At 50.6% G+C, this 23,152-nt stretch overlaps 1 protein-coding gene and 1 long non-coding RNA gene across 3 annotated transcripts; one reads left to right on the top strand and one right to left on the bottom strand.

Annotated features, from left to right (window-relative positions):
- Positions 1-3,296: 3,296 nt before the first annotated feature.
- Positions 3,297-8,737, bottom strand: LOC148219964 (uncharacterized). 2 transcript variants are annotated; one of them, XR_015799362.1, is made up of 3 exons: positions 8,582-8,737; positions 5,402-5,541; positions 3,297-3,619 (listed from the first exon to the last, which is right to left on the bottom strand). It is a non-coding gene; the product is annotated as an uncharacterized LOC148219964 (long non-coding RNA). The 2 variants fall into 2 exon arrangements; XR_015799361.1 differs by lacking the exon at positions 3,297-3,619 and adding an exon at positions 4,064-4,125 and having other exon boundaries at positions 8,582-8,736.
- Positions 8,738-12,708: 3,971 nt separating this feature from the next.
- MEX3C (mex-3 RNA binding family member C) lies at positions 12,709-19,122 on the top strand. The gene is made up of 2 exons (XM_014894833.2): positions 12,709-13,207; positions 16,077-19,122. The coding sequence occupies exons 1-2, from the start codon at positions 12,832-12,834 to the stop codon at positions 17,243-17,245; spliced, it is 1,545 nt and encodes a 514-aa protein (XP_014750319.2). The 5' UTR covers positions 12,709-12,831; the 3' UTR covers positions 17,246-19,122.
- The last annotated feature ends 4,030 nt before the right edge of the window (positions 19,123-23,152 follow it).

Here is a 23,152-nt window from a genome sequence, read left to right as displayed (position 1 = left end):
TAATTTTTGTGAATTTTTCCCAATTTTTCCCCAATTTTTCCCAATGTTGTCGCAAATTTTCCCCAATTTTTTCCAAATTTTCCCAAAATTTCTTTCCAATTTTTTCCAGATTTTTTTCCAATTTTTTCCAAAATTTTTCCCATTTTTTCCCACATTTTTCCCAACTTTTCTCCATTTTTCTCTCAATTTCCCTCCAATTTTTCCCCATTTTCTCCATTTTTTCCTCATTTTTTCCCCATTTTTTCTGCATTTTTTTCTCCATTTTTCCTCAATTTTTTCCCATTTTTCCCAATCTTTTTCTCAATTCTTTCCCACTTTTTCTCCAATTATTCGCCATTTTTCCCTATTTTTTTCTCCATTTTTCTCCATTTTTTCTCCATGCTTTCTCAATTTTTTCTCCAATTTTCCCCCAATTTTTTCCCCATTTTTTCTCCATTTTTCCCCATTTTTTTTCCATTTTTTCTCCATTGTTTCTATAATTTTTCCCATTTTTTTCTCAAGTATTTCCCATTTTTTCTCCATTTTTTCACCATTTTTTTTCTCCATTTTTTCTCATTTTTTCTTCATTTTTTCTCAATTTTTTCCCCTAATTTTTGCCCATTTTTTCTCTAATTTTTCCAATATTTTCCCCCATATTTCCTCAATTTTTTTTCCATTTTATCCCATTACTTCTCCATTTTTTCTCCATTTTTTCCCCATATTTTTCTTCATTTTTTCTCCATTTTTACCCCATTTTTTCTCCATTTTTTCTCCATTTTTTCCCCATTTTTTATCATTTTTTTCTCCATTTTTTCCCATTTTTTCCTATTTTTTCTCCATTTTTTTCTCCATTTTTTCCCAATTTATCCCCAATTTTTCTCCATTATTGTCTCCATTTTTCTCCAATTTTTCTCTCATTTTTCCCACAATTTTCCCCAAATTCCCTCCAATTTATCCCCATTTCCCCCCATTTTTTGCTCATTTTTTCCCATTTTTTGACAAACTTTTCGACATTTTTTCCCCATTTTTTCTCCATTCTTTCTCCCATTTTTTCCCAATTTTTCCCCATTTTTCTCCATTTTTCCTCAAATTTTTCTCCATTTTCCCCTATTATTTTTCCCATTATTTTCCCATTTTTTTCTCCATTTTTCTCCATTTTTTCCCATTTATTCCCCAACTTTTCCCTCCATTTCCCCCCTATTTTTCCCTCCAGCTTCCCCCATTTTTCCCATTTCTTCTCCATTTTTTCTCCATTTTTTTCCATTTTTTTCCCATTTTTTCCTCCATTTTTTACCAATTTATCCCCATTTTTTTCTCCATATTTTCTCTTTTTTTTTCTCCATTTTTCCCCATTTTTTCTCAAATTTTTTCCCCATTTTTCCCCATTTTCCCCAATTTTTCCCCATTTTCCCCCATATTTTTCTCCATTTTTTCTCCATTTTTTCTCCATTTTTTCCCATTTTTTTCTCCATTTTCCCCCCATGTTTTCCCATTTTATCTCCATTTTTTCTCCATTTTTCTCCCAATTTTTCCTCATTTTTCCCCAATTCTTCTCCATTTTCTCCCATATTTTTCTCAATGTTTCCCATTTTTTCTCCATTTTTCCTCCATTTTTTTCTCTATTTTTGCTCCATTTTTTCCCCACTTTTCCCCAATTTTTTCTCAATTTTTTCCCATTTTTCTCCAATTTTCCCCAATTTTCCCCCAATTTTTCTCAATTTTTTACAATTTTTTCTCCATTTTTTCCCCCAAATTTTCTCTATTTTTTCTCCATTTTTCCCCAATTTTCCTCCATTTTTTTCAGAATTTTTTCTATTTTTGTTCCATTTTTTCTCCATTTTTTTTCACATTTTTTCCCCATTTTTGGGTCCATTTTTCCCCATTTTTTCTCCATTTTTACTCCAATTTTTCTCCAATTTTTCTCCACTTTTTCCCCAATTTTGACCTATTTCTTCCCAATTTTTCCCCAATTTTTTCCCATTTTTTCTCCTTTTTTCTCCATTTTTTTCTCCATCTTTTTCTCTATTTTCTCCCATTTTATCCCCATTTTTTTCTCCAATTTTCTCCAATTTTCCCCCAAATTTTCCCCCATTTTTTCCCATTTTTCACCATCTTTTCTCCATTTTCCTCAATTTTTTCCCATTTTTTTTCCTTTTTTCCTCCTTTTTTTGTCCATTTTTTCCGATTTTTTCTCCTTTTTTTTCCCCAATTTTTCCCATTTTTTCCCCAATTTTTCTCCGTTTTTTTCCCCATTTTTCCCTCCATTTTTTCTCCATTTTTTCCCATTTTCTTCCCAATTTTTCCCCAATTTTTTCCCATTTTTTCTCCATTTTTTCTCCATTTTTTCCCATTTTCTTCCCAATTTTTCCCCAATTTTTTCCCATTTTTCCCCATATTTCCCCCAATTTCTCTGCAATATCTCCCCACTTCCCCCATTTTTTCCTCAATTTTTTCCCCTTTGCTCCCATTTTCCTCAATTTTTTTCCCAATTTTTCCCATTTTTTTCTCAATTTATTCTCATTTTTTCCCATTTATTCCCCATCTTTTCCCTCCATTTTCTCCCACTTTTTCCTCCATTTTTCCCCCGTTTTTTCCCATTTCTTCTCGATTTTTTCTCCTTTTTTTCCCATTTTTTCTCCATTTTTTTCTCAATTTTTTACCAATTTTTCCCCATTTTTTCTCCATTTTTTTCCATTTTTTCCCCATATTTTCCCCAAAGTTTCCCCCATTTCCCTTCAATTTCTCCCCATTTTTTCCTCAATTTTTTTCCACTTTTTCTCCGTTTTTCCCCATTTTTTCTCCATTTTTTCCCATTTATTCCCCAACTTTTCCCTCCATTTTCCCCCATTTTTTCTCAATATTTTCTCCATTTTTTCCCCATTTTTCCCCATTATTTCTCCATTTTTTTCCATTTTCTTCCCAATTTTCCCCAATTTTTTCCCATTTTTTCTCAATTTTTTTCCCATTTTTTCTCCATTTTTTCCCCATATTTTCTCCAAATTTTCCCCAATTTCCCTCCAATTTCTCCCCATTTTTTCCTCAATTTTTTCCACTTTTTCTCCCGTTTTTTCCCATTTTTTCTCCATTTTTCCCCCACTTTTTCTCCATTTTTTCCCATTTATTCCCCAACTTTTCCCTCCATTTTCCCCCCATTTTTTCCCAATTTTCCCCCATTTTTTCCCAATTTTTCCCCATTTCTTCTCCATTTTTTCTCCGTCTTTCCCCCATTTTTTCTCCATCTTTTCCCCCATTTCCCCCCAACTTTTTCCCATTTTTCCCCCCCTTTTCCCCCCATTTTCCCCCCACTTTTCCCCCTCACCTGCCACCTCCACCTTGCTTTTCCGACTCGCCATCACCCCCACTCCATCCACGCCCACCCAACACTGATAAATTCCTTCATCCGGTTTATGATGCCGAGCGTGCAGAACATTCCGGATTCTCAAACTTCCATTTTCCAGCTGTTCTTTCCTTTCATCTTCTCCCAAATCCAAGAATTCCCCGTTTTTTTTCCACCGAATTTTCACCGTTCGGCCTCCGCCATCGGCGGCGCACTCCAGAGTGACGTCATCACCCCGCGCCACCACCGTGTCCGAAGGTTCGCGGAGGAAACGGGCGGGGGTGAACGGGCGGGGATTTGAAACTGCCAATTAAAAAAAAATTTTACGTTTCTCAGACATTTTTACCCATTTTTTTTTTCAAAATTTTCCCATTTTTTCCCCATTTTTCCTCAATTTTTTCCTCAATTTTTTCCCAATTTTTCCCCATTTTCTTCCCCATTTTTTCCCATTTTTTCCCAATTTTTTCCTCAATTTTTTCCCCATTTTTTCCCCATTTCCCGTCCGAAGGTTCGCGGAGGAAACGGGCGGGGGTGAACAGGCGGGAATGTGAAACTGCGAATTAAAAAAAAAATTTTGCGTTTCTCAGACATTTATTCCCCCATTTTTTTCAAAATTTTTCCATTTTTTCCCCATTTCTCCTCAATTTTTTCCCCATTTTTCCCCATTTTTTCCCATTTTTTCCCATTTTTTCCCATTTTTTCCTCATTTTTTCCTCAATTTTTTCACCATTTTTTCCCCATTTTTCCCCATTTCCCGTCCTAAGGTTCACGGAGGAAACGGGCTGGGGTGAACGGGCGGGGATTTGAAACTGCGAATTAAAAAAAAAAAAATTTACGTTTCTCAGACATTTTTACCCATTTTTTTTCAAAATTTTCCCATTTTTTTCCCCCATTTTTTTCCACATTTTTTTCAATTTTTTTCCCCCATTTTGGGGGGGAATTTTTGGGGAATTTTGGGGGAATTTTTGGGAAATTTTTGGGGATTTTTGGGGAATTTTGGGGGAATTTTTGGGGATTTTTGGGGAATTTTGGGGGAATTTTGGGGGAATTTTTGGGGAATTTTTGGGGGATTTTTTTTGGAATTTTGGGGGAATTTTTGGGGATTTTTGGGGAATTTTGGGGGAATTTTTTGGAATTTTTGGGAAATTTTTGGGGAATTTAGGGGGATTTTTTGGGAAAATTTTGGGGGAATTTTTGGGGATTTTGGGGGAAAATTTTTGGGAAATTTTTGGGAATTTTTTTGGATTTTGGGGGAATTTTTTGAGGAATTTTTTGGGATTTTTGGGGAATTTTTGGGGAACTTTTGGGAAATTTTTGGGAATTTTTTGGGATTTTTAAGGGAATTTTTTGGGAAATTTTTTGGATTTTTGGGGAATTTTTTGGGAATTTTGGGGGAATTTTGGGGGAATTTTTTGGGATTTTTTGGGAATTTGGGGGGGAATTTTTAGGGATTTTTCTGGAATTTTTGAGCCACTTTTTGGGGGATTTGGGGGAATTTTGGGGAGATTTTTTGGGAAATTTTGGGGGGATTTTGGGGGGAATTTTTGGGGAAATTTTTGGGAAATTTTTGGGATTTTTTTTGGATTTTTGGGGAATTTTGGGGGAATTTTTTAGGATTTTTGGGGAAATTTTTGGAGAATTTTTGGGGATTTTTTTGGGGAATTTTTTGGGATTTTTGGGGAATTTGGGGGGAATTTTTTGGGATTTTTGGGGGGATTTTTGTTGGAATTTTTTTGGGAATTGTTGGGGATTTGGGGGGAATTTTGGGTGAATTTTTTAGGGATTTTTGGGGGATTTTTTTCTAATTTTGTGGGAATTTTTAAAGGATTTTTGGGGAATTTTTGGAGGAATTTTTAGGGATTTTTCTGGAATTTTTGAGCCACTTTTTGGGGGATTTGGGGGAATTTTGGGGGGATTTTTTGGGAAATTTTTGGGAATTTTGGGGGGATTTTTTTGGAATTTTGGGGGGATTTTTTTTTTTTTTTGGTGATTTTGGGGGGAATTTTTTGAGATTTTTTTGGGATTTTTTGGGGCAATTTTTAGACAAAAAAAAAAAAAAAAATTAAATTGAAATTCCGAACTTACCAGGAATTTTGGGATGAGAATTCACCACCAGCCACGAGATCAGGATCCAAATCCACGGAATTAAATCCATAATTCCCAAATTTTTTTCTTGGAATTCGCTGCTCCCACGTTGAAAATCCAAAGAAAGAAAAATTTGGAATCTTTGAGGAAAAAAAAGGAAAAAAATCGGATTTAAAAAGGGGGAAAAATGAAGGAATTTTGGGGGGAAAATGGGAATTTTGGGGGGGAAAATTCAGGGAAATTTTGGGAATTTTGGGGAATTTTTTGGGATTTTTTGGGGAATTTTTTGGGGAATTTTTGGGGGAATTTTGGGGGATTTTTGATGATTTTTGGGGGATTTTTTGGGGAAGTTTTGGGGAATTTTTGGGAATTTTTTGGGAATTTTTTGGGAATTTTTGATGATTTTGGGGGGGATTTTTTAGGGAATTTTTGGGGATTTTTGGGATTTTTTTTGGATTTTTTGAGGAATTTTTGGGCATTTTTGGGGAATTTTTTAGGATTATTTTGGGAATTTTTTGGGATTTTTTAGGGGCAATTTTGGGGGAATTCCCCCAAAAATCCCCAAAAATTCCCTAAAAATTCCCCCCCAAAAAAATTCCCAAAAATTTCCCCAAAAATTCCCTTTTCCAGACCCCAAAATTCCCAGAATTTCCCCCCAAAAATTCCCTTTTTTCCCCCAAAATTCCCAATTTTTTTTCCCTTCCCAGACCCCAAATCCCGGGATTTTTTCCTCAAAAATTTCCCCTAAAAAATCCCAGAAAATTCCCCAAAAATTCCCTAAAAATTCCCCCCAAAAATCATCAAAAATTCCCCAAAAATCCCCAAAAATCCAAAAAAAATCCCAAAAAAATCCCCAAAAATTCCCGAAAAATTCCCCAAAAAATCAAAAAAAATCCCCAAAAATTCCCTAAAAATTCCCCCCAAAAATCCCAAAAAATTCCCAAAAAAATTCCCAAAAATTCCCCAAAATTTCCCAAAAATCCAAAAAAAATCCCAAAAATTTCCCCAAAAATTCCCATTTTTTTCTCTTTCCAAGCCCCAAAATTCCCAGAATTTTTGGGGGGAAAATCCCAGAATTTGGGGTCTGGGAAGGGGAAAAAAATTGGGAATTTTTGGGGGAAAATTCGGGATTTTGGGGGCAATTATTGGGAATTTTGGGGGCTGAAAAGGGGAAAAAATTGGGAATTTTGGGGGGAATTTTTGGGGTAAAAATCCTGGGATTTGGGGTCTGGGAAGGGGAAAAAAAATGGGAATTTTGGGGTCCAAAAAGGGGGAAAATCTGGGAATTTTGGGGGGAATTATTGGGAATTTTGGGGCCTGAAAAGGGGGAAAAAAATGGGAATTTTTGGGGAAAAATCCCGGATTTTTGGGGGGAATTATTGAGAATTTTGGGGTCCAAAAACGGGGGAAAAAATGGGAATTTTTGGGGGAAAATCCGGGATTTTTGGGGTCTGGAAAAGGGAATTCTGGGGGGAATTATTGGGAATTTTGAGGTCTAAAAATGGGAAAAATCCGGGAATTTTGGGGGGAATTTTTGGGAATTTGGGGGCCGGAAAGGGGGAAAAAAAAGGGAATTTTTGGGGAAAAATCCCGGATTTTTGGGGGGAATTATTGGGAATTTTGGGGTCAAAAAAGGGGAAAAATTGGGAATTTGGGGGGGAATTTTTGGGGTAAAAATCCTGGGATTTGGGGTCTGGGAAGGGGAAAAAAATTGGGAATTTTGGGGTCCAAAAATGGGAAAAAAATGGGAATTTTGGGGGGAAAATCCCGGATTTTGAAGGTCTGGAAAAGGGAATTTTGGGGGGAATTATTGGGAATTTTGGGGTCTAAAAATGGGGAAAAAAATGGGAATTTTGGGGGGAATTTTGGGGAATTTTGGGGTCCAAAAAGGGGAAAAAAATAGGAATTTTTGGGGGGAATTATTGGGAATTTTGGGGCCTGAAAAGGGGGAAAAAAATGGGAATTTTTGGGGAAAAATCACGGATTTTTGGGGGGAATTATTGGGAATTTGGGGGTCCAAAAAGGGAAAAAAATGGGAATTTTGGGGGAATTTTTGGGGTAAAAATCCTGGGATTTGGGGTCTGGGAAGGGAAAAAAAAATGGGAATTTTGGGGTCTGAAAAGGGGAAAAAATGGGAATTTTTGGGTCTAAAAATGGGAAAAAATGGGAATTTTTGGGGAAAAATCCCGGATTTTTGGGGTCTGGAAAAGGGAATTTTGGGGGGAATTATTGGGAATTTTGGGGTCCAAAAAGGGGAAAAAAATTGGGAATTTGGGGGTCTATAAAGGGGAAAAAAATAGGAATTTTTGGGGGGAATTATTGGGAATTTTGGGGCCTGAAAAGGGGAAAAAAAATGGGAATTTTGGGGGGAAAAATCCGGGATTTTGGGGGAATTATTGGGAATTTTGGGGTCCAAAAAGGGGAAAAAAAATGGGAATTTTGGGGTCTAAAAAGGGGAAAAAAATAGGAATTTTTGGGGGGAATTATTGGGAATTTTGGGGTCTGAAAAGGGGAAAAAAAAAGGGAATTTTTGGGGAAAAATCCGGGAATTTTGGGGTCTGGAAAAGGGAATTTTGGGGGAATTATTGGGAATTTTGGGGTCTGGGAATGGGAAAAAAAATGAGAATTTTTGGGGGAATTTTGGGGAATTTTGGGGTCCAAAAAGGGAAAAAAAATTGGGAATTTTGGGGTCTAAAAAGAGGAAAAAAATAGGAATTTTTGGGGGAATTATTGGGAATTTTGGGGCCTGAAAGGGGGGAAAAAATGGGAATTTTTGGGGAAAAATCCGGGAATTTTGGGGGGAAATATTGGGAATTTGGGGGTCCAAAAAGGGGAAAAAAATGGGAATTTTGGGGGAATTTTTGGGGAAAAAATCCTGGGATTTGGGGTCTGGGAAGGGAAAAAAAATGGGAATTTTGGGGTCTGAAAAGGGGAAAAAAATGGGAATTTTGGAGCATCAAAAGGGGGAAAAAAAGGGAATTTTTTGGGGAAAAATCCCTGCATTTAAGAGCTGCAAAGAAATGAAAAAAATAAATAAAAAATCGCGATAAATTTCGACTAAAAATGAAATGAAATGAAAATAAAAAACCCCCCCCCCAAGAATCGGGACCTTGGAGAGAGACAAAAACCCCGCAGGGAAACAACAAAAAAAAAAACGGAATAAAAATGAAATTTAAAAACCTGATTTTTTTTTTCTTCCCGTCCGTCGATTCATCGTCGTTCCATCCTTTCCGATGATTTTTAGAAAATTAATTGAAAATAAAATGAAAAGAAAATTTTAAAAAATAAGCGGAGACGACGCCAAAAAAAAAAAAAAAAAAAAAGGAAAATCCAGAGGAGCGGCCGCTCCCGAGCGCCCCCTGTGGTTCCTGGAAATACCAAAAAAAAAAAAAAAAATAAAATAAATAAATAAATAAATTCCCTTTTATTTAATTTTTTTTTTTTTTTTTTTTTTAAGGGAGGAGGAAGAGGAGGGGTCGGAGGGTGGGGGAGGGGCGGGTTGGGATTTTTTTTTTTTTTTCTTTTTTTGGAGCTTTTTAAAGTGATTTTTCAGCTTTTTTTTTTGGGTTTTATTCTCTTTTTTTCCCTGTTTTTTCCTCATTTTTGTCCCATTTTTCCCCCATTTTTCCCCCCATTTTTCCCGGTTTTTTCCCCATTTTCCCCCCCATTTTTTCCTATTTATTTATCCCCATTTTTCCCATTTTTCCCTGATTTTTTCCCCATTTTTTCCCCCATTTTCTCCTCATTTTCCCCCCATTTTTTCCCCATTTTTTCCCTATTTTCCCCCATTTTTCCCTGATTTTTTCCCCATTATTTTCCCCATTTTTTCCCCATTTCCCCCCAGTTTTTTCCCATTTTTTCCCAATTTTTTCCTGGTTTTTTCTCTTTTTTTCCCTATTTTCTCCCTGTTTTTTTCCCCATTTTCCCCATTTCCACCCCATTTTTCCCCCCATTTTTCCCGGTTTTTTCCCCATTTTTTCCTATTTATTTATCCCCATTTTTCCCATTTTTCCCTGATTTTTTCCCCATTTTTCCCCCATTTTTTCCTCATTTTCCCCCCATTTTTTCCCCATTTTTCCCCCATTTTTTCCCTATTTTCCCCCAATTTTCCCTGATTTTTTTCCCGATTATTTTCCCAATTTTTTCCCCATTTTCCCGGTTTTTTTCTCATTTTTTCCCTATTTTCCCTGATTTTTTCCCCATTTTTCCCCATTTCCACCCCATTTTCCCCCCCATTTTTCCCCCATTTTCTCCCGGTTTTTTTCCCATTTTTCCCCCATTTTTCCCCATTTATTTTTCCCCATTTTTCCTTGATTTTTCCCCCATTTTCCCCCATTTTCCCCGATTTTTCCCCATTTTTCCCCATTTTTCCCCATTTATTCCCCATTTTTTCCCCATTTTTCCCCCATTTTTCCCTGTTTTTTTCCCCATTATTTTCCCAATTTTTTCCCCATTTTCCCCCAGTTTTTTCCCAATTTTTTCCTGTTTTTTTTCTCTTTTTTTCCCTATATTTCCCTGTTTTTTTCCCCATTTTTCCCCATTTTCACCCCATTTTCCCCCCCATTTTTTCCCGGTTTTTTTCCCATTTTTCCCCCATTTTTCCCCATTTATTTTTCCCCAATTTTCCCCCTTTTTCCCTGATTTTTTCCCCAATTTTCCCCCATTTTTCCCCATTATTTTCCCAATTTTTTCCCCATTTTTTCCCAATTTTTCCCAAACTTTTCCCCATTTTTCCCCCCAAATTCCCCAATCCCACAAATCCCCACCGCCCCTTACCCAATCCGCATAATTTATGTTTAAAATATGCAAATTTATGCAAATTTATGTAAATTTATACAAACCATCCCAGCTGCCGCTTTTTTGGGATGGAGCCAAACCCGAATCCTTGGGATGAGGAAAAAAAAAAAAAAAATTAAATCAGGCCCAAATTTTCCCCTTTTCTTCCCCATTTTATTCCAAAATTTTCCCCATTTTATTCCCCATTTTTCCCAGAGTTTTTGGCCTATTTTTTCCCAATTTTTTTCCCCATTTGTTCCCCACTTTATTCCCAATTTTTTTCCAATTTTCCCCATTTTTCCCATTTTATTCCTATTTTTCCCCGGTTTTTTTCTGCATTTTTCCCATTTTTTCCCATTTTTTCCCCATTTTATTCCAATTTTTCCCATTTTTCCTCTTTTTCTTGGGAAACAACTGGAAAAAATGGGAAAAGTTGGGTGGTAATGGGGAAAAAACTGGGGGAAAAATGGAATAAAACCTGAAAAAATGGGGAAAAAACTGAGAAAAATGGGGAAAAATTAGGGAATAAATTTGGGGGAAATGGGGAAAAAACAAGGAAAAAAACAGGAAAAAAAGGGAGAAATGGGGAAAAAAACAGGGAAAAATATGGGGGGGAATGGGAAAAAATGGGGAAAATCTGGGAAAAAATAAGGAAAAAATGGGGGAAAATCAGGGGAAAAGTCCCCCCAACAAATCCAAAAAAACAAAAACCAAAAAATTCCCCAAAAAATCCCCCCAAAAATCCAAAAAAACACCCAAAAGTAAAAAGAAAATCAAAAAAATCCTCAAAAAACTTAAAAAATAGCAAAAAAAAACCCAAAAACTCCCCCCAAAAATAAAAAAATCCCCAAAAACCCCACAAAAAATCCCACAAAAATCCCAAAAAATCCTTAAAATGCAAAAACAATCCCAAATAATCCCAAAAAAACTCCCCGCAAAAAATCCCCCAAAAAATCTCAGAAAATCCCAAAAGAATCCCAAAAAAATCACAAAAAAATCACAAAAAAATCACAAAAAAAAACCAAAAAAATCCCCCAAAAAATCCAAACAACCCCCGAAAAATTCCCCAAAAAATCCAGAAATCCCAAAAAATTCCTTTAAAAACACCAAAAAATGTTTAAAAATTCCCAAAAAATCCCCTCCTCAAAAAAAACCAAAACAAAACATTAAAAAATCGCTTTTTTCCACATTTTTCTCAGGTTTTTTCCAATTATTTTCCCCATTTTTTCCTCAATTTTCCCCAGTTTTTTTCACACATTTTTCCACTTTTTTCCCCCATTTCTCTCCTTTTATTCCTGTTTTTTTCCCCCATTTTTTCCCCATTTTTCTCCTTTTTTTTTGCCCTTTTTGTTCTCATTTTTCCCCAATTTTCCCCCAGATTTCCCCCCCATTCCCGAGGTTTTTCCCCCATTTTTTCCCAATTTTCCCTTCATTTTTCCCCCCATTTTTGGGCAATTTTGGGCCTTTTTTTGGGGTATTTTGGGAAATTTTTTCAGTGATTTTTGTGGCTTTTCTGGGTGTGTTTTGGGCCACTTTTTGGGATTATATCCCGGATTTTGGGGTCCAATCCCGATTTTCGCCATCCCAATCCTGGCTTTTCGGATTCCAGCCCTGCTCATAATCGCGACGGGGGTGGGACAGGGATAAATATTGGAAGCCCCCAAAAAATCGGGATTGGAATCCCAAAAATTGGAATTATTATCCCAAAAGAACCGGGATTGGAATCCCAAAAAAATGGAATTATAATCCCAAAATGTCGGGGTGGGAATGCTCCAAAAATCGCAATTGGAAATTAAAAAAACCGGAATTTAAATCCCCAAAAACTCGGGATTCGACTCTGAAAAAATTGGGATTTGTCACTGAAAAACCGGAATTATAATCCCAAAATACTTGGGATGGGAATCCCAAAAACTGGGATTGCAATCACAAAAAATTGGAATTCTAATCCAAAAAAGTCGGGGTTGGAATCCCAAAAATTGGGATTGGAACCAAAAAAAAAAAGGAAATATTTTCCCAAAAAAAATCGGGATTAGAATTCCCAAAAAGTGAGATTCAAACCCAAAAAATAGGGGGTGTGGCCTATGAATGATTGACAGGCAGAGCCCTCCAAGTTATAGGGGCCTAGACCACGCCCCTAATTTCAGCCAATCAGATTGCTCCGAGTGCAGGGTGGGACCTGTCAATCACGTCTGTACCCCGCCCTCCCCGGTCTCAGCCAATCAGATTGCGAGAAAAGCGGTGCTATATCCGTCAAGCTCTGTTTAACCCCGCCCCTTCCCATTCTTAGCCAATCAAATTGCTAGGAGTGCGGGGCGGGACCTGTCAATCACACCCAGATCCCGTCCCCTCTCATTCTCAGCCAATCAAATTGCGCCGTGCACAGGGCGGGATTTGTCCATCACCTCTAGATCCCGCCCCTCCTAGTCTCAGCCAATCAAATTGCTCGGAGCTGGACCTGTCAATCACTCCTAGACCCCGCCCCTCAGGTCTCAACCAATCAGATAGGGCTGCGAGCGGGGCGTGGCTTGTCCTCCTCCTTCCGCTGCCGCCGCTGCCGCGGCCGAGGCCGCGCCATGGCCCCGCATCCTCGCTGAGCTCCGGCCCTGCCGCTCAGCCCCGGCCATGGCGGCTCCGTTCTCGTAGCCGTGTCCGCCATGCCGAGCGGCGGAGCCAAGGAGGCTAACGAAGCCGCCGAGCCGGCGGTGCTGCTCCTCCCGCAGCGCCTGCAAGAGCTCGGCCTCCATGGGAAAGAGGAGGAGGAGGAAGGAGAAGCGGCGCTGAAGGAGCATGAGGAGGATGAGGACGAAGCCGCGCCGCAGCCGCCATCACCGCTGTTGCCGGCTGTGGCTGCTGCCGAAGGGGAGGCCGGAGCTCGGAGGATGACGGCGACCGTGCTGTCCCGCACCCGTGGCGGAGCTCCGGCCACGAGCGGCGAGCAGGCGGCGCTGGTCAGGAGGAAGAGCGTCAACACCACCGAGTGCGTGCCCGTGCCCACCTCCGAGCATGTGGCGGAGATCGTGGGGCGCCAGGGTGAGTGAGGCAGGGAGGCCGCGATGGCGCGGGCGAAGCCTGGGTGGGAGGTTCGTGGTCACTCCATGAGGGCCGGCTCCTGTTTCTTCTCTTCCCGCCATTTTGGGGACCCTCATCTTCACCCCCTGAAGGTCTGGACCCCTTTCTCCTCCATTTTGGGACCCTTCTGTCCCCTCACACCCGGGGTGGGACCCTCCCATCACATCTGCAAGAGCCCCCACCTTGGTAACCCCTGAACCCGGCCTGTCTGCCCCTGAACCCGGCCTGTCTGCCCCTGAACCCGGCCTGTCTGCCCCTGAACTGGCGCTTGTCACCTGTGCCGGCTCCCGTTGCCCTGGATGTCACCCGTGCCAGCGAGGCCGCCCCGCAGAGGGGACGGGGACAGCCCTCAGCGGTGTCCCTGAGCTCTGAGCTGGGATTTGCGGTGCGAACTCGGCCTGCTGGGCTATTCCTGTCCACTTTGCGGCTTGTGACCAGGGTCGTAACAATCGATTATCTCGGGATAATTAACACCATGGTGATTGGTGATTAGTGATGGTGTGGGGTCGGTGCGTGGGATCCCTGTGTCCTGAGGGGCTGCTGGAAACAGGGAGAGAGGGACGGTGGAGATGGGGATGGTGGAGACGGAGATGGAGGTGGAGATGATGGAGAGAGAGATGGAGATGCAGAGATAGTCCTCTGAGTGCAGCGGGGGCACGGAGCCCAGCGGGGATGGAGCGGAGATGGAGCGGAGCACGGAGCAGAGCGGGGATGGAGCGGAGATGGAGCGGAGCACGGAGCAGAGCGGGGATGGAGCGGAGATGGAGCGGGGCACGGAGCAGAGCGGGGATGGAGCGGGGCAGGGAGCACAGCGGGGATGGAGCACAGCGGGGATGGAGCGGGGCAGGGAGCACAGCGGGGATGGAGCGGGGCAGGGAGCACAGCGGGGATGGAGCGGGGCACAGCGGGGATGGAGCGGGCCAGGCTGCCAGGCCGAGGTGCTTTGCCTGGTACAAGCGGGGCTGGCGCGGCTTCAAAGAAAGCGCCGCGGCTTCAAAGAAAGCGCCGCGGCTTCAAAGAAAGCGCCGCGGCTCCGCCGCTTCCTCCGGGCTCCTCCTCCCGGCCGCGGCTGCCTCTCCCCCTGTCCCCCCGGCGGCGGGCTCGGGCTCGGGCTCCGACTCGGGCTCCGACTCGGGCTCGGGCTCGGGCTCCGACTCGGGCTCCGACTCGGGCTCCGACTCGGGCTCGGGCTCGGGCTCCGACTCGGGCTCGGGCTGAGACTCGGGCTCGGGCTGGGGCTCGGGCTGGGGCTCAGACTCGGGCTCCGACTCGGGCTCGGGCTCAGACTCGGGCTCGGGCTGGGGCTCAGACTCGGGCTCAGACTCGGGCTCGGGCTGAGCCGCAGGCTGCCGTGTCCTGCGGACTGTCCGGCCCAGCGCTGCCGCCCCGGCTCTCGGAGCTGGCTAAGGGCGTTCCTGTCCGGCCGTGCCGAGCAGAGCGCTGCTGTGCCCGCGCTGCTGTGCCCGCCCTGGCCGAGCTGCCCTGCAGGAGCCGGGTGGGACTCGGCCTCTGCGGGCGCTGTCACCGCTCTGGGCACACCGCGGGTGCTCCCAGGGCCGTCTCTGGCCCGCGCTGCCCGGATGCAGCCGGGGCGGAGTCCAGCGCTGCCGGTCTCGGTTCGTTTCGCGCTGCCCGCTGTGCTGGTGCCGCGCCGCTGTTTGCGCCCTGCCTGAGCACCTGGAGGGGCTCAGGAGAGCCCCCTGTGCCACGGCGTCCCGCAGCCTGTGCCGTTCCGTGCCTGGAAATGGCAGGGCGACGAGCCATTAATGTTTAATGTCTGAGCGGGGCTGCATCTGCTGGGCTGAGGGCAGACACCCCGCGGAGCGCCATTGGTGTGCTGGCCCTGCGCGGGCTCCTGAGGGACAGCTCGTCCCGCAGAGAACAAAAGCCGAGTTGGAGCGTTGCCAGTGACGGGAGGCCGCTGAATGAGGGCTCTGGGTGAGCCTGTGGCCCTGTGTGTGCCGCCCGGAGACCGTGGTTTGTGCTCGGGCCACCCATGGCCGGGGCTGCACAAGGGCCCTGCGGGGCTGGCCAGGGACAGCTGAGACACCCGTGGGGAGATGGCAATGGGCCGGTCCTTGTGGGACAGCCGGGGGCAAGCTGGCACAGGGACAAACTCGGCCTTTATCACACGCCGAGGGGTGGCCGTGGGCTGGAGCGGCCCGGGCAGCGCTGGCCCAGCGGCTCTTGGCCGGCTCAGAGCCCTGCTGCAGCCGGGAGTGAGCTGGGAAATAACCCACGGCACTGTCCCACTGCGGGTGGGGCACTGGCCGTGGTTTGGGGGGCTGGGGTGGGGCAGTGGCCGTGGTTTGGGGGCCTGGGGTGGGGCAGTGGCCGTGGTTTGGGGGGCAGGGGTGGGGCACTGGCCGTGGTTTGGGGGCCTGGGGTGGGGCAGTGGCCGTGGTTTGGGGGACAGGGGTGGGGCACTGGCCGTGGTTTGGGGGCCTGGGGTGGGGCAGTGGCCGTGGTTTGGGGGGCAGGGGTGGGGCACTGGCCGTGGTTTGGGGGCCTGGGGTGGGGCAGTGGCCGTGGTTTGGGGGGCAGGGATGGGGCACTGGCCGTGGTTTGGGGGGCTGGGGCAGGGGTGGGGCAGTGGCCGTGGTTTGGGGGGCTGGGGCAGGGGTGGGGCAGTGGCCGTGGTTTGGGGGCCTGGGGTGGGGCAGTGGCCGTGGTTTGGGGGGCAGGGGTGGGGCAGTGGCCGTGGTTTGGGGGCTGGGGTGGGGCAGTGGCCGTGGTTTGGGGGCTGGGGCAGGGGTGGGGCAGTGGCCGTGGTTTGGGGGGCAGGGCTGGGGCAGCATTCCCCGCTGACCCCGCGCGTTTCCCCGCACAGGCTGCAAGATCAAGGCTCTGCGGGCCAAGACCAACACGTACATCAAGACGCCTCTGCGCGGGAAGGAGCCGGTGTTCGTGGTGACCGGGCGGCTGGAGGACGTGGCCACGGCCAAGAGGGAGATCCTGTCGGCGGCCAAGCACTTCTCGCTGATCCGGGCGTCGCGGGGCCGGTCCGGGGGCCCGGGCGGGCCGTGCTTGCCGCCGGTGGTGCCGGGGCAGACCACGGTGCACGTGCGGGTGCCGTACAGCGTGGTGGGGCTGGTGGTGGGCCCCCGGGGAGCCACCATCAAGCGCATCCAGCAGCAGACGCACACGTACATCGTGACGCCGTGCCGGGACAAGGAGCCCGTGTTCGAGGTGACGGGCATGCCCGAGAACGTGGACCGGGCCCGCGAGGAGATCGAGACGCACATCGCATCGCGCACCGGCTCCTTCCCGCGGCCCGGCGACGGCTGCGACTTCCGCGCCAACGGCACCGACGTGGGCTTCGAGGCCCGGCCCCGCGCCCGCGCCCGCGCCGGGGTGGCCGCCGGCTACCGCAACGACAGCTCCAGCTCGCTGGGCAGCGGCTCCACCGACTCGTGCCTGGGCGGCGGCCGCCTGGCCGACTTCAGCCCCGCCAGCCCCTTCGGCGCCGGCGGCTTCTGGTTCGGCGAGGCGCTGCCCGCCGTGGGCGCCGAGGAGCGGGCGCTGGACTCGCCCGCCTACGAGCCCCTGCCCGCGCCCTCGCCGACCATCTGGGCGCCGCTGCGCGGGCCGGAGGCCGTGGGCGCCGCCGGGGCCCCTCGCCGCGGCAGCCGCTCGCCCACGCCCCGCCTGTCGCCCACCTTCTCCGAGAGCCTGGAGCACCCGCTGGCCAGGCGGGCCCGCGGCGACGCGCCGGGCGGCGGCCCCCAGGCCGGGCTGCCCATGCACATCCCCGCCTTCTCCAACGGTACCAACAGCTACTCCTCGTCCAACGGCGGCTCCACGTCCAGCTCGCCGCCCGAGTGCCGGCGCAGGCACGACTGCGTGCTCTGCCTGGAGGGCGAGGCCGGCGCCGCCCTCGTGCCCTGCGGCCACAGCCTCTTCTGCCTGCCGTGTGCCAGCCGCATCTGCGACGGCGACGCGCCCGCCTGCCCCGTGTGCCAGAGCGCCGTCACCCAGGCCATCCGCATCCACTGCTGAGCCCCGGCCGCCGGGCTTGCCCGCGCCGCGCTGGGGCCGCCGCGGTGACGCCGCACCGGGCCGGCCCGAGGAGGACTGGGGGATGCTGAGGGAGGGTTCGCCCCTTTCTCACAGCTGGTGAAACAAAGCGCTGTGGGCTGCTGCTGTTGTTGTTATTGCAAAGGGTCTGTGCCACGGCTGCCGACACTTCCAATGCTGCCTTCTGTACACTGCCAGCGCTCCTAACAGGTCTGGGGACGGCCCCGCCCCACAGCTCTGCCCCACAGCTCTCGCCCATCCTCCCACAGCTTCGCCTCTGCCCCTTTAGGCTGCCCGCTCCGAGTTGCTGGGCTGGCCACGGCCAGGACCGGGTGTCCCGGGGGCAGGGATGGATCTGTGATTGCCACAGGGATCTCCAGGGAGCGGCCTGGCTGCTGCGCTGGGCAGGATCCTGACCGAGGGTCCCGTGTCCGAGGATCCCATGTCTGAGGGTCCCGTGTCCGAGGATCCTGTCCGAGGATCCCATATCTGAGGGTCTCATGTCCCAGGATCTCTCATGTCCAAGGATCTCTCTTGTCCGAGGATCCCGTGTCCGAGGGTCTCTCGTGTCCCAGGATCTCGTGTCCCAGGATCTCGTGTCCCAGGATCTCTTGTCCCAGGATCTCTTGTCCCAGGATCTCGTGTCCCAGGGTCTCTCGTGTCCCAGGGTCTCGTGTCCCAGGATCTCGTGTCCCAGGATCTCGTGTCCCAGGATCTCTTGTCCCAGGGTCTCTCGTGTCCCAGGGTCTCGTGTCCCAGGGTCTCGTGTCCCAGGCTCCTGTCGGGGCTCTGCTGTCCCCCCGGCCGGCTCCTGGCACTGCTGACATTCCGTTCTCTCCCCGCCCGAGCTGTTCCAAAATCACCTTTCCCCGAGAGCCTGCAGATCAAAATGTGAAGCCTTTCGTGGTGTCCAGTCCTCGTCTTGCACATAACAGAGAAACACGTTTTATTTTTGGTGAGGAAAAGGAAAAGCGGGGAGTTGAGTGCGTGCCCTTGTCTCGTTGTTCGTTTCCCAGCCCTGCAATCAGTGTGCTTCATTTCGAAAGCGCCCTTCCCATCACGAGTTCTGACTAACAAAAAGGTGAAGAGAGTCTCTTGAATTCTTGCATTTCAACCTGTGGATGTTCCCAGCTCTTTCATCCTCAGTGTGTTCCCGAATCTCTGCTGGCATATGTTAAAACAACAAAAAACAAGCAAATAGAACAATATGAAAAACCAAAAAAAAAGAGGAAGAAAAAAAATACTAAGCGGAGTTCTGGTGGATTTTTTTCTATTTTTCTTGTTTGAAGCATTATTTTCCCAAGACAAAGCTTTTTTCTCAGTATAACAGAAAAAGAAAAAAAAAAAAGGACGAAATGAAATCACGTGCACGCTGAACTAGCAAACACACAGGAGAAAACTTTATTTTTTAATTTCCACTTGAAGAGTTACATTTCGTATTAAAAGTTTACAGGTAACGGTTTTTATTTTTGTGATTCCGAGTCTTGGGGAGCCGCCCGAGGGCCCCGGGCCTGTCCTGCAGCGCTCCGGGTGTCCGAGTGTCCGAGTGTCCGAGTGTCCGGGCACGGCCGGGCTCCGCGCCCTCACACCAGGGCCAGCAGCCGAGGCGGGTTTAGTATTTGCTAATTTTGCTACACTTTTTGTTATGTCTGTGTAGGGAGGTCGTAGGGGTTACAGATCCAATTTGAGTAAAGTTTAAACAAAATAAATTTAAAAATCCATATATTTTATGATAAAGGGCCTTTAACTTATGTCGGCCAAAGCACTGATATTATATATTTGCTGTAAAGAAAAAGATAAGAGTTTTATTTTTCTGATATTAAAGTTACTTAATAAATACTTGTTTCCATTAACTTGAACGTTCTTCTGCCTGGCTGTCACTCGGGCGAGATGGGGGGCAGAGAAACCCAAAATAAATCCCCCGAGGGGTTCCCTGCGTGAGGGATTTGGGGCTGGGGGTTCCCTGAGGGATTTGGGTCTGGGGGTTCCCTGAGGGATTTGGGGCCGGGGGTTCCCTGAGGGATTTGGGGCTGGGGGCTCTGTGAGGGATTTGGGTCTGGGGGTTCCGGGTGTGTGAGGGATTTGGGTCTGGGGGTTCCCTGAGGGATTTGGGGCTGGGGGTTCTGTGAGGGATTTGGGTCTGGGGGTTCCGTGCTGTCCCGGACCCTTCCCCGGGGAAGGCGCCGCCAGCCCGGCCCTCCCGCGGCAGCCCCGGGCCGGTCCCGGTCCCTCCCTGGCCGGACCAGGGGATCGGGGCCGGGAATCCCGACCGGGGCCGCGCTGCAGCCGCCGCTGTCCGGGGCTCGGGGCGGGCAGCGCGTCCCGTGCTGGCACTGACCCCTGACCACTGACTACTGACCCCTGACCACTGACCCCTGACCCCTGACCACTGACCCCTGACCACTGACCCCTGACCACTGACCACTGACCCCTGACCACTGACCACTGACCCCTGGCCCCTGACCCCTGACCATTGTCCGGGGCTGACCGCTGACCACCCGCCAGGGCCGGGGCTCCTCCCGCTCCCCGCAGCGCTCCAGCCTCCCGCGGGCCCGCGGGTGGGGGCCGGGGCTGGCAGCAAAGCGCTCCGGAGAGCGGAGCTCGGTCCCCGCGGGGCTCTGCTGTCAGCAGCCGGGCTGGGTGAGACCCCAGCACCCCCAGACCCAGCAGGAGCGGACACTGGGGCTGGAGCGGGGGCAGGGCAGAGTTTGGGGAGCCCCCCGAGGGGGAGCAGCTCCCGGGGCAGCTCCGATCCCCGTCCCGCAGCGTTTCCGCCCTCCGGACACTCCCGGGGCCGGGCGGGCGAAGCACCTCGCTCCCGGCCCGGGGTCCCTTCCCGTGCCACGGCTCCTGGAAGGAGCAGAACGGACACAAACCAAAAATGAGCAGTTTTGGGTTTGGGGGGTTTTTCCCCCCCCGCCAAAATAGCCCTGGCCCAATTTTTTTTTTTACGAAGTTGCAGGGCACTTCCAAAACCTGCTTGGGTAAGGTTTGAAGTGAAGGCGTCTGAGCGAGCTGTGAAGGAAATAACGGGGTTCTGGGCAGGGGGCTGCGGGACACCCCACACCCGGTGGTCTGTGGGGCCGGGCAGGGCTCGGGGATGGCCCCAGGGGCTCCTCCGGCCGGAGCGGGCTCTGTGACACCGCACGGGGCGCGGGGGTGGGGAGCAGGACAAAGGCACCGAAGGAGAGCCGGGCTTGGCTCTCCGAGCCCCGCTCGGGGCGGCTGAGGCTCGGGCAGGTTGCCCAAAGCCAGAGAGGGAGGGAAAATGGGGCCAGAAATGCAGAAAATGGGGTGGGTTAAGGCGATCGTGGCCCCGGGGGAAGCACAGGATCCCAACAGCTTTCAGGCTGGAAAAGCCTCCAGGGCCATCGAGTCCAGCCCTGTCCCCAGCACTGCCCAGGCCCCACTGACCCCTGTCCCAAGTGACACCTCCACACACTCCAGGGATGGCCACTCCAACCCTGGGCAGCTGTGACAAGACCTGACCGCCCATTCCATGGGGAAATTCCTCCTGGTGTCCACCCTGAGCCTGCCCTGGCCCAGCCTGAGCCCCTTCCCTCTCCTCCTGTCCCTGTTCCCGGGGTGTTCCCGGCCTCTGTCCCCAGCCCGCACTGACCTGGGGGTGCTCCAGTGCCGCTCCCCTCCACTGCCGCTGCCACCACCCGCCGGGTGCCCCAAGGCCACAGCGGCCGTTCCTGCCTCTGTCACCCCCACACGGGTGTCCCTGCGATGTCCCAGCCCCCCGGGCAGCCCCAGCGGGGCTGTGCCGCTCCATGTCCCTGCACTCGCCGTGACAAAGCGCTTCACCCGCGCTCCTCAAACCCACACAGCAGCCCCAGACTGCCCCAAACCGCCGGGCACTGTCCCGGGGTGTCCCCATTCCCGGCTGGCATCCTGCAGCACTGGACCCTCGCCTCCGCGGGATGCTGCGGCTCCCGAAGCCTCCAGGTCCCCACGTCCTCACGTCCCGTGAGCCCCGGCGGCCCCAGGGGACCCAAACCCCGCGGGGACACGGCCACTGCTCGGGGACAGCGCCCGGGGCTGCCCGGGACAGCGCCCGCCTGTCCTGGGGCGCGCCAGGGGAATGGGAACGGAAACCGCCTGGGCAGGGGGCTGGCAGAGTGACACGGATGTCCCCAACTCCTCGAGGGGTGACAGGGATGTCCCAGCCCCTCCGGGGGTGACAGGGATGGCCCCAACTCCTCCGGGGGGTGACAGTGATGTCCCAGTCCCTCGGGGGGTGACAGGGATGTCCCAGCCCCTCCGGCAGGGCAGGGGTCCCCTTGAGCCTGACACGAGGCACCCACACGAGCCCGGACGGTGCTGCGGCCGCCACCGGGACACCGCTGCGGAACTGCAGCTCCCGCCAGCCCGGGGTGGCTCTGGTGGCCCCTGTCCCCCTGTCCCCAGCCCTCCCATGCCCGGGGAGCCACCAGCCCCGCCCCAGAGCGGCTCCGAGGGCTGCGTGGGACCCGTCCGTCCCCACACGGCTCTGCAGGAGCTGCTGAGGAGCAGCGCGGCTCTGCCGCAGCGAAACTGCAGGTGAATAAAAACAAGCCGGAAAAAAAAAAAAATTAGGAAAATCCTAAACCATCAAAACCCTCAAAGCAACACCTTCATTTATTTTCAGCATTTCCAATGTCCGGAACTCATTGCCCGAGGCCGGCACCAGCTGCTCCTCGCCAGCCCCAGCTGTGCCCGAGGGGCTCAGCTGCCCCGAGGGGCTGTCCGGCCCCGGTCCCACAGCTCCCGCAGCCCCCGGCCCCCCGGCCCCGCAGCCCCCGGCCCCGCAGCCCCCGGCCCCGCAGCCCCCGGCCCCCGGCCCCGCAGCCCCCGGCCCCGCAGCCCCCGGCCCCGCAGCCCCCGGCCCCCGGCCCCGCAGCCCCCGGCCCCGCAGTCCCGCAGTCCCCGGCCATCTGCTGCTCCCTTTCAGGAGGGGTCACAGCTCAGGGCGGTGACATGTGGCACTGCAGCCCCCGCAGCGGGGCCGGCGCTGAGCGCAGCGGGGCTGGGACCGAGCATTGCCCCGGGCACGGCTGTGCCGCCAGCCGGGAGCCGGGCCGGGCTCGGCGGGGAGCGCCGGGCAGCTCAGCCCAGCCCTGAGCTCAGCCCAGCTCCGTGCTCAGTCCTGAGCTCAGCCTATCCTTGTCATCATCATTGTGCTCACCCCAGCCCTGAGCTCGCCCCTGTGCCCACCCCTGTGCCCACCCCAGCCCTGAGCTCGCCCCTGTGCCCACCCCAGCCCTGCGCTCGCCCCTGAGCCCACCCCAGCCCTGAGCTCATCCCTGTGCCCACCCCATCCCTGCGCTCGCCCCTGCGCCCACCCCAGCCCTGAGCTCGCCCCTGTGCCCACCCCAGCAGGATCTCCACTCGTCCCTTTAGTGTGTGTAAGGCAAGGAAAGAGGGGAGAGCAGCCTAAAACCGGGAATGCCACCCGCAGGATGCCGGGCAGGAGGAGCTGGTGCTCGGCTGAGCCCTCCGGTCCGGTTTTAACCCTGTGGGCTGGGTTTATCCCACACCTGCAGCCAGGTGGGCACGGCTGGGGGGTGGACGTGCAGCAGCTCGTGGACAGACGGGTCCGAGCTGGCCACAACAACCGGCCAGCAGCCACAGAACGGGGAGCAGCCCAGGAAGGGCAAGGGCGAAGATTTTCTGGAGAGGTCAGGAACTAAAACGAGCTTGAGGTGGTGGCTGAGGAGCAGCAGAGAGACTGGGCAACCCAACAGGAACCCGTGGGGAGAACTCGAGGACTTGGCGTTTCTGCAGACTCAGGAGGAGGTTTTGGGGGAATGTCACCACGTGGGAATGTCACAGCTCTCAGCCTGGCACCTCAGGGCCTGTCAGGGGCACTCACTCCACCCCGAGCTCCGCTCTGGACTCTGCGCT

This window comes from Sturnus vulgaris, chromosome Z (assembly GCF_052056855.1).
Source record: "Sturnus vulgaris isolate bStuVul1 chromosome Z, bStuVul1.hap1, whole genome shotgun sequence".
In the NCBI taxonomy this organism is placed as follows: domain Eukaryota; kingdom Metazoa; phylum Chordata; class Aves; order Passeriformes; family Sturnidae; genus Sturnus; species Sturnus vulgaris.
The sequence above is the reverse complement of the archived record's forward strand: the minus strand, read 5'-3'. Positions and strand labels throughout refer to the sequence as shown.